This window comes from Oryctolagus cuniculus, chromosome 7 (assembly GCF_051225735.1).
Source record: "Oryctolagus cuniculus isolate XC-2025 breed Fujian yellow rabbit chromosome 7, ASM5122573v1, whole genome shotgun sequence".
In the NCBI taxonomy this organism is placed as follows: domain Eukaryota; kingdom Metazoa; phylum Chordata; class Mammalia; order Lagomorpha; family Leporidae; genus Oryctolagus; species Oryctolagus cuniculus.
In genome coordinates, this window is record NC_142873.1 from 45,833,051 (window position 1) to 45,843,315 (window position 10,265).

Below are 10,265 nucleotides of genomic sequence, written 5' to 3' on the forward strand. Positions count from 1 at the left end.
TTGCCCACCGGTGTCTTGGGCTATTGAGGTTCGGCTCACCCCACGTTCCAGTGCTGGTGTGTTGATTCTGCCACTGGTGTCCTGAATCGTGGACTCCCACGCTCTCCACACAGGTCCACTGTGAATCACTAGTTCCGGAAGAGTTTCCTCTGCTGTTTCTTCCCCTACTCTTCCTTGAACCTGCAGTATCTCCACTTTTATTAAACTGTCTCTTCCCGGAATATCAGTGTGCTCCCTTCCTATTCCACCATCTTGCCACTCTCCTCTATCTCTGTGTATTTCTTTGGTTTTTGTTTATTTATTTTCTTTTTATATTTTAGCTCTAACCTATAAGTGAGAACATATGGCATTTGTGTTTCTGTGCTCAGCTTATGTCACTCCACATGATGTACCCGGCTGCATCCATTTTGATGTGAATGATAGAATTTCAATTCTTTTTCATAGCTGAATAATATTGCATTGCATACATAGTATATATATACATATCACATTTTATTTATCCATTCTGATGATGACTTATATGATGATGGACACCTTGGTTCATTCCATATTTTGGCTACTGGGAACAGTGCTGCTATAAACATGGTGGAGAAGGTATCTTTTTGTGTTTGTGTCTTTTAGGTATATGCCCACTAGTGGTATTGCTGGATCATATGGCATGTCTATCTATAGTTTTTAAATATATATATATATACATACATATATATATATATATATATATATACACTATTTTCCACAGTGGCTGTACTAATTTACATTTCCACTGATAGTATATAAGAGTTTCCCTTTCTCTACATCCTCACCAGAATTCATTACTTTTTTGTCTTTTCTATAATAGCTATTTGACAGGGTTGTGGTGATATCTCACTGCAGTTTTGATTTGCATTTTTCTGATGGCTATTGATGTTGACCAATGTCTCATATATATGTTGGCCATTTGTATTTTGACTGAGGTCCATTGCCCGTTTCTTAACTGGATTTGTTGGTTTTTATTATTGTTGTTGTTGAGTTTTTTAAGTTGCTGATATATTCTGGATATTAATACTTTTATTGGTAGATAGCTTGCAAATCCTTTTCTGATTCTGTTGGCTGTCTCTTCACTCTATTGTTTCCCTTGCTCTGCAGAAGCTTCTGAGTTTGATATAGTCCAATTTATTTAGTTTTTCTTTTGTTGCCTGTGCTTTGGGAGTCTTATTCAAGAAGCCATCACCTACACTGATGTCTTGAAGTGTTCCCCGGTCTTGAGGTGTCCTTCCAGGAACTTTATAGTCTCAGGTCTTAAATTCAGGTGTTTGATTTAACTTGAGTTTTTTTTTTTATATGGTGGGATGTAGAGCTCTAATTTTATTTTGTTACATATATACATCCAGTCTTGTCAGTACCGTTTATGGAAGAGATTTTCCTTTCTCCACAAAGACCAATGGAACAGAACAGAGAACCCAGATATGGAACCACATAAATGCAGAAAACTGATTTTTTACAAAAGTGGAATAATATTTTGAGGTGAAGAAGAGACTTGTATGTAAGACACTGAGGATCAGAGTTGTCCTGGAGCAGGCACTGTAGGGTTTCAACATGACTGAATTTAGTGTAAGAAGAAAGCCTTGATTCGGCCGTAGCTCCCAGAGTCACAGGATTTGGGTACCATGGTGCAACATCCATTACTATCCCATATTGCCTCCTAAGTGAAACTCCTCACCCTCACAGAAGTGCAGTTTTGGATTTATATCGGTGACTTCTATGCCAAGTCCTCTCTGTCCACATGTCCTGATTTACAATGGGAGAACAAGGAAGGGGGAAGATTCAGCCAATGACACACACAACCAAGAGTGAAGTTAAAAGCAGTTTAATGGAGGAAATGTAGGGAGCATTTCTTCTCATCCAGAATCCCCCTTCAGATGAATCCCGAGCAGCTGAAGACCAGCAAAACCACTAAGAATTTCTTATTCTAGAGGCTCAGAGAACTTCAGAGTGTGCAAAGGAATGATTCAGAGTACCTATCTTTATGGTACAAATAAGAGAGAGAATGTTCCCATCAGTAAACATTCTGATTACAAGATATAGAGACAGTTGAAGCATGGAGAAGATGGGAAGAGGTGTGCAGCATCTGGTGGTCGGTTCCTCAGGGACAAGGATGTCATCACATTACTTCTGTGCGGTCTTCTGCTGAGACAGGCCTGGAGTGACTATGGAGGGAGATGACTCTTGAACCTTCAAGTGGCCAGGCTGAGGAACCACGGAGTAGCCCGACCCAGGGACACTGGTGCATCCTGACTCAGGGACCTTGGTGTAGCCAGGCTGAGGAATCACGGAGTAGCCTGACCCAGGGACACTGGTGCATCCTGATTCAGGGACCTTGGTGTAGCCAGGCTGAGGAACCACGGAATAGCCTGACCCAGGGACACTGGTGCATCCTGACTCAGGGACCTTGGTGTAGCCAGGCTGAGGAACCACGGAGTAGCCTGACCCAGGGACACTGGTGCATCCTGACTCAGGGACCTTGGTGTAGCCTTGGTCAGGGACCTTGGTGTAGCCAGGCTGAGGAACCACGGAGTAGCCTGACCCAGGGACACTGGTGTTGCCAGACTGAGAGACCTTTGTGTATCCTTGCTCAGGGACCTTAGTGCAGCCAGAGTCAGGGATCTTGGTGTAGCCAGTGTCTGGAACCTTGATGGAGCCTTGCTCAGGGATCTTGACATAGCCTTGCTCTGCAATGTTGGTGTTCCCGGGACTTGGAACATTTGGGTAGCATGGGTCCTTGGTTATGGGAACAAAGGTATCTTGAGGTGGAGGCTGGCAGGGTTGTTTCACCTGGTGCTGTTGAGGCTGAGGGGGTGGGGTAAAGGGTTGCTTCTGCTGGTAGGAACTCATGCTGCAAAGGATGCAGGACCTAGAGAAAGAAAAGTTGATTCAGTGCTTTAATGAATTGAAAATGAAGCCAAACACAGTGCCAGGTAAATCTGACTTTGTATCCCTTGAGAAGAGAAGTGAGAGCCTCTCATCTTTTGATTTCCTGAATTTGGTACCTAAGAAAATTTTGATAATCTCTGTGTACTTTCAAGAGAGGAAACTTAAAATTGATTTGTTCTGTTGCATGGGAATATGGTCCCTTTAAGTGTTTCCTTTTTTCCTGGTGAACCTAAAAGTCTGCATTAGCAAGAGAGCCTGAGAGCAGTTTCCCGGAATTGATGAGAGGTCCCAGGTTTGTAATAATTTGGAAAGGCTATGTAGTCAGTAGCCTGTAGCTTCTCTACTTACGTCCACCAAATGGAGGGCTGTAGTTCCCAAAGGAAGCTCCGTACATATCCCTGTGAGCCCCACATGACCCACCTCTGAGCCCTTGAGCACACTGCATCCTCTGCACACGCTTTGTAGGAAGGTTTTCTATATCAGTGCTTTTCCACACATGACCACCCAACATGGCTTTCCTTCCAGGTTCCAAGTCACTGTCCTCACCTGGCCATACCACATGTCACTCTCTGTGACCTCTCCACCAACAACACTTCACGCTACTTCTTTGGAAAGTTGCGACCAAGGATCCCATCCTGTGATGGGTCGCAGGTTCATGGAGTAGGGAAGAATTTAACTTTTGAACACACAAACTGTCAAATGCAGAGTTTTGATACCGAAAATCATCCACGAAATTAGAGGGGGAAATCAAAATACCAGGAAAAGTGCCCTGGATGTGGTGGGCAGTGCATAACCTCTTGTTAAACTCAACCATGTTCTTTGAAGAATAAATAACTCTCCTGTTTTGCTCTGCAGTCCTGTAGCTATAATTTGAGTTGGAAGCAACAAAGATCTACCTTATTACCTTAAGTACAAATGGCAATTGCACTTGAATATGTCATTAGAAGTCAAGAAGTCCCAACTAAACCAAACCACTATGGCAAGAATATTGAGAAGTTTCAGGTGGGAAGTCTTACCTCAGAAGTGTGAGCGCCTCGGCTTCTCAGCTCTGGTGAGGCGGCTCTGGCCTGCTGGACTTTTATACAGAGAATGAGCCCTGCCTTAAAGAATAGGGATTTGGGGGGACTGTTCTGACTAATTCCAGGTGTTTCTGTGCTCTGGCTTACTATTTTCACATGCTTGCTGTCCAGCAATGATGTCACCTGGGCTTGTCCTCGCTGTCCGCCCTTGTGGGGTCATCAATATGGGTGACAGGCTTCTAGGGTGGCAAAGGATTAAAATCACGAGGAAGTTTCCAGACTAATGGGACAAGAAAGAGTCATGGCTCCTGACCCAGGTCTTAATCTTTAGCCTAAATTCGTCCTACTGGGTCTCTTATATTTGAAGCAAATGTGAAGATAACAGTAGGTATTTCTGGCTCTTCTGGGTGATCATGGGGAAGGTGGCAATAAGTGAATCGTCCATTTATCACTGGACCTGGACCTAGGGGTGGAGATGAAAGGCCAGAGCACCTGCTTTGGAAATGACTTGTCTCTCTGGAGGAAACCTTAAGGTGCCACACTGACCAGGCCTGGTAGATGTCACTGGGATGGACAGTCAGGATTGACTGGATCTGTCTGACACAGTGGCACAGCCTGAACGGTGTCTGTCATCTCTGGAGGGTCACAGGAAGACGAGAGCTCTGATTCCTGACTTTGTGCATCAGCCATTACGGAACGAGCCTGAGGTCTCCAGTGCAGAGCTGCCCTCTGTGTGTAACCGCCTGCGCCTGGAGTGACTATGGCCCTTTGAAAATATCAGCATCCTTGAAACTGAGGTACATAGGTTGCTCTTCCCTTCCCACTGCTCTTTGCTGTCTCCAAGGACCTGTTACCCCAGGATTAGTACCACCATCAGCCCCATTCCCCTGTTTCCCAAAGTCCGTAGCTGTTGATTCTCACACAGTGCCTGGCTCAGTCAATGGGCAATGGTTGTTTTTCTGAACAGATAAGTGAGTTCTCGAAGGAAGGAAGGAAGGATAAAAGAGGTGAAGGGAGAAAAAGGGAGTGGTGAGGGGTGGAATGAAGGGAGGAAGGGAGGAGAGTTCTGTAAAGCAGCTTCTTGAAAATGATTCACTGTCTTATGACAGGTTTCTGGTATGCATCGAGAAGGAGTGGAAGCTTCCACCGCCTTCCCCACCCATTGCCTTCCCTCTGCTAGCATTTGATCTGCTGTCTCCTTCCAGGGTGGTGCCAAGGCCACCACCGTGCCTAAGCTCCAGTCTTTGGTGTCACAGTAGCTCTCATTCAGGGTTGAGTGCAGGTTCATCTCCTCCACAAAACCACCCTCCAGGATGCTCCACAGAGGGAGGCCTGGACAGATCCTGCTGCACCACCCGGGATTCTCATCACCAGAGGACTCTGCTTCCTGTCCCTCAGTCCTCCATCATGCTGTTTTCCTTAGAGGCCCCTGGATGACCCAAAACAGCTTGGAATGCGGGTTTTTCAGGTTCTCCCTTGATTCTTGACCTCAGTTCTAGACATTCCTGTCTCATTTCCTGTGTTGCTTCCTGCTGCCCTTCCCTAACTGGTGCCTCATTCACTCCAACAGAAACCTCCCTTCCATTAACTTCTTGGACTGAACTTTACACCAACCCTGTTATTCCTGTTTGTGTGGTCCAGCACACTCAGCCTTGTTTCTTCATTAGCAGTGGTGGGTGTGCAGTAGATGCTAGTCTTGCTTTCAGAAAGGAAAACTTCATGGCTCCTGAGGATGAGTTGCACCTCCCCAGGTACCTTGGTTTTCCAGCTGGCTCCCTTCTCTTGTGGGATGAGGCTGCTACTTTTCCACCTCCATTGTCCTGGGACTTTCTTGAGACCTGTGTGTGGGCGGTACTGCATACCTGTTAGGCCCTCTGCAAATCTCTTTTCTCGGTTTTGTCCCTTTGAACCATCCCCACACACTGCCTAGGGTTCCACCTCTTCTTTCATGATCTGGGGCTCTTTGATGACACTGCTTGAGATGTCCGTGGGACTCTTTTTTTAATGTGTAATTTTAGTCATTCATAGATTTTATTTGTGAAATGTCTTTTTCTTCCTTCCTTGGCAGAGTTATAGGAGAGGAAGACACACAGACACACACATACACACACACACACACACACACAGAGAGAGAGAGAGAGAGATCCACTGGCTCACTCCGCAAATGGCTGCAATGGTTGGGGTTGGGCCAGGGCAAAACCAGGAGCCAGAAGCTTCTTCCAGGTCTCCTACATGGGTTGGAGGGGCCCAGATACTTTTGCCATTATCTGCTGCTTTCCCAAGCACATTAGCAAGGAGCTGGATTGGAAGTGGAACAGCTGGGACTTAAACTGGCAGCCATGTGGGATTCTGGTTTTGCAGGCAACAACTTAACTCGCTGTGCCATCAGGCTAGCCCCAATCTATGGGACTCTTTAATGTGTGTGTGCAAGCTTGAAGTGCAGGCTATTTAATGCCTGGATGCCCCCACTTTATCAGTGAAGGCCTGAACGTGTTCTTTTTTCTATCTTCAAGGAAAATCCTTCTGAGATGCCTCTCTTATAGTTGACTACTTTGTACCATATTTTTGTTTTGCTTTTCCTTTCGCCCAGTTTCATTCTTCATTCTTGTCAGTTACCTACTTACAGATAAGACTGTTTTGGAGAACTCCAGGTTGAGATATCTACCAAACACACACATTGAAAGAACAGAACTCCTTGTCAAATTTTTCCAAAAGTCAAGAGATGGAACGATTTTTAAACTCATTTTGAGGCTGGAATTATCCTCATACCAAAGTCAGGAAAGGGGACTATAAGAAAAGAAAACTAATGTCTAATATCTATCATGAACATCGATGCAAACATCACAGCTAAATAGCAGCAAACCAAGTTCATGAGCACATTAATAGGACTCTATGCTAGGACCAAGTGGGATTTAATCCAGGATGCAAAAATGGTCCAGCTATGAGAATTAATCCTTGTAAAACACATCAACACAGTGAAGGGTATCTCAATTGATTAAAGAAAAAAATGCAACAACCTTTTATGATAAAATAAAAAACCATCTCAACAAACTAGGAATAGTGTGAAACTATTTCAGCATTATAATAGTCATATAAGAAAACCCCACAGCAAACATACTCAGTTGTGAAAGAGTGAACGCTTTTCCTCGAAGATCAAGAAAAAGACAAAGATTCCTGCTTTGCTAATTCTGTTCAACACACCACCAGAAGTTTTAGCTAGAACATGTAGGCAAGAGAAAGAAAAGAAGAAAAAAGAAATCCAATCTGGAAAATAAGTAAGTTATGTCTGTTCTTAGATGATACAACTTGAAGTTTCTACAAAAAAAAAGTTTAGAATTAAAAAATGCATTTGGAACAGGGTACAAAGTCATCATACAAGAATCAATTGCATTTTTATGCACTAACAATGAACAATTTGAAAAGGAAATTAAGAAAGTAATTCCATCTATAATAGCATGAGAAGAATAAAATGCTTAGGGATTAACTAAGAAAATGATAGGTTTGTATGATGGAAACTATAAAACATTGCTGAAAGAAGTGAAAAAAGACATAAAGTAAATGGCAAGACCGTCATGCTCATGTATTAGAGAACTTTCTATGGTGAGATATTAATAGGGGCCCACCTAGTGGCCCAGAAGGTTAAACTGCTATTTGCAAAGCTGGCATCCATTATTGAGCGCTGGTTCAAGTTCTGGCCGCTTTTCTTTCCATTCAGTTTCCTGCTAATGCACCTGAGAAGTGGCAGATGATGGCTGAAATACTTGCATTCCTGCCACCCACATGGGAGACATGGATGGAGCTCTTGCCTTCTAGCTTCAGCTACTGGGTGAATGAGCAAGCAGATGGAAGATCTGTTTCTCTCTCTCTCCTTCTCCTCCTCGTCCTCTAACTCCTCAGCCCTCCCTCCCTGTCTTCCACCCCATTGTTCTTTCAAATAAACAATTCTTTAAAAAGATACTAATATCTGGGGCAGGCGCTGTGGCTCAGTGGGTTAAAACTCCAGTCTGCAGCACTGGCTGGCATCCCATATGGGCACTGGTTCTAGTTCCGGCTGCTCCACTTCCAATCCAGCTCTCTGCTATGGCCTGGGATAGCAGTAGAAGATAGCCCAAGTCCTTGGGCCCCTGTACCCATGTGGGAGACACGGAAGAAGCTCCTGGCTCCTGGCTTCGGATTGGCACAGCTCCAGCCTTTGCAGCCAACTGGGGAGTGAACCAGTGGGTGGAAGACCTCTCTCTCCATCTCTACCTCTTTGTAACTCTGTCTTTCAAATAAATAAAATAAATCTTTAAAAAAGATACAAACATCACCCGAAATGATTTACAGATGTAATAAAAATCTTTATCAAAGCTCCAATGTTGTTGTTGGTAGAAATATAAAAACTCATTTGAAACCTGAAAAGATCAGGAATGTCCAAATAATCAGAGAGAAGAAAAAAGGACTCACAGTTTCCAATTTCAAAATTTACTACAATGCTTCAGTAAGCAAAGCAGCGTGGTACTGATATGACTTCAGGCATATAGAGAGATGGAGTAGGATAGAGAGCCCAGAAGGAAATGTCACATAAGTGGTCAGGCGATGCTTGACAAAGGTATCAAGACCATTTCCTGGGAAATGCTGCTGGGGGAACTGGATACTATATTCAGAAGAGTGAGGTTTGGTTCTTCCTAATACTTGTAGATGCAAAAATTAACTCAAAATGCATCAATTATCTCAATATAAGACCCAATTAGGAGAAAACCTAGGGCAAAATCTTCATGGCACTAGATTTGGTAATGATTTATTTGATATGGCACCCAAGATAGAGGCAACAAAAGAAAAAATAAAATTGATTTAGTAAAATGCATCAAAAGACATAAGCAGAGTGAAAAGGCAACCCAGTGAATGGATGATGTTATTTGCAGGTTATATATAAAAAGAATTTTCATTCATAATATCTAAAAAAATCTTAAAACTCAACTACTAAAAAAAAATCCCAATTCAAAAACGAGCAAAGGGCGTAAGTAAACATTTCTTGAAAGAAAGAATCAAATGACCAATAAACACATGAAAACATCACTAATCAATAGGGAAATGAACTCAAAACAACAGTGAGACATCATATCCATTAGCACAGCTATATCAAAAACCAGAAGACTTCAAGCGTTCTTGCGGATGTGGAGCAATTAGAATATGCAATGCTGGCAGTGCTAAAATATCGGATAGTGGCTGTGGAAAGCAGATGACAATTTCTAAAAAATTAAAAATAGATCTACCATATGACCCAGCCATCCTGTTCCTAGGAATTTACCAGATGTCCCAGATCAAACTATATATCCACCAACTGATGACAAAGAAAATGTGGTTTACATACGCTATGGAATACCATTCATTCGCATAAAAATAAAGTCCTGTCTTGTAACTAAATGGGTACAACTAGAAACCATTAAACTTAGTGAAATATGCCAATCTCAAAAAGACAAATATCATAGGTTTTCTCTGATGTGTGGCAATTAATATAGAATACTAAAAAAATAGGAATGAAATGGTTATTTTGGGATGTGATTGTCATTTTTTTAGCCCTGTTTATACTCCTGTGGAACTGTGGTCTTCCTACTTTTTACTTGTTGACTATTATGATTAGAGTCAAATTAAGTCTGTAAATATAGAGTGGTTTAAAATTATGTCTTTACAACAACTGACAGAAGAGAGGGGAGGGAGGGAGAGCATTAGGGGAGAGTGGGGGAGTGCAGGAAGTATGGTTGTCTTCTTGGAACTGTACCTATGGAATGCGTACAATCTGTTCTCTTACAGTAATAGAATATTTTTTTAAAAAAGGAATTACCACATAACCCAACAGTTCTACTTCAGGATATATACCCAAAGAACTGAAAGCAGGGGCTTGCAACGATTTTGTACGTTCACGGTTATACTATCATTATTCACAAGAGCTTACATGTAGAACCAACCCAAGTGTTCTTCAAAGGAGTGAAATGCAAAATGTGTTATCCACACAAGACTGAATATTATTCAGCCCAAAAATGGAAAAATAAATCAGGAGCATGCTACAACGTGGGTGAATCTAGAGGACTTGAAGTGAAATAACCCAGCCATCGAATACTTCAATTCCACTTAGGTGAGATATGTAGACTCGTCAAAATCCTGGAGCCATCAAGCAGAGAAAAGGTTTAGTTTGAAGCTCATTCCCCTAGTGATTAATGATGCTTTCATGTGTTAATTGGTCATTTGGATACGGTCTCTGGAAAAATGTCTATTAAAGTCTTTTTTTGAATTTGGTCCAGGGGCTGGGAAAAGGAAGAAATTGATGGTTTTCATTTAATGGATACAGAATTTTAG

General features: G+C 42.6%; 1 protein-coding gene across 1 annotated transcript; it reads right to left on the reverse strand.

The window, feature by feature from the left end:
* Window positions 1-1,830: 1,830 nt before the first annotated feature.
* On the reverse strand, window positions 1,831-4,083 carry LOC100354877 (uncharacterized). The gene is made up of 2 exons (XM_017345560.4): window positions 3,927-4,083; window positions 1,831-2,890 (listed from the first exon to the last, which is right to left on the reverse strand). The coding sequence occupies exon 2, from the start codon at window positions 2,869-2,871 to the stop codon at window positions 2,146-2,148; it is 726 nt and encodes a 241-aa protein (XP_017201049.2). The 5' UTR covers window positions 2,872-2,890; window positions 3,927-4,083; the 3' UTR covers window positions 1,831-2,145.
* Between the last annotated feature and the right edge of the window lie 6,182 nt (window positions 4,084-10,265).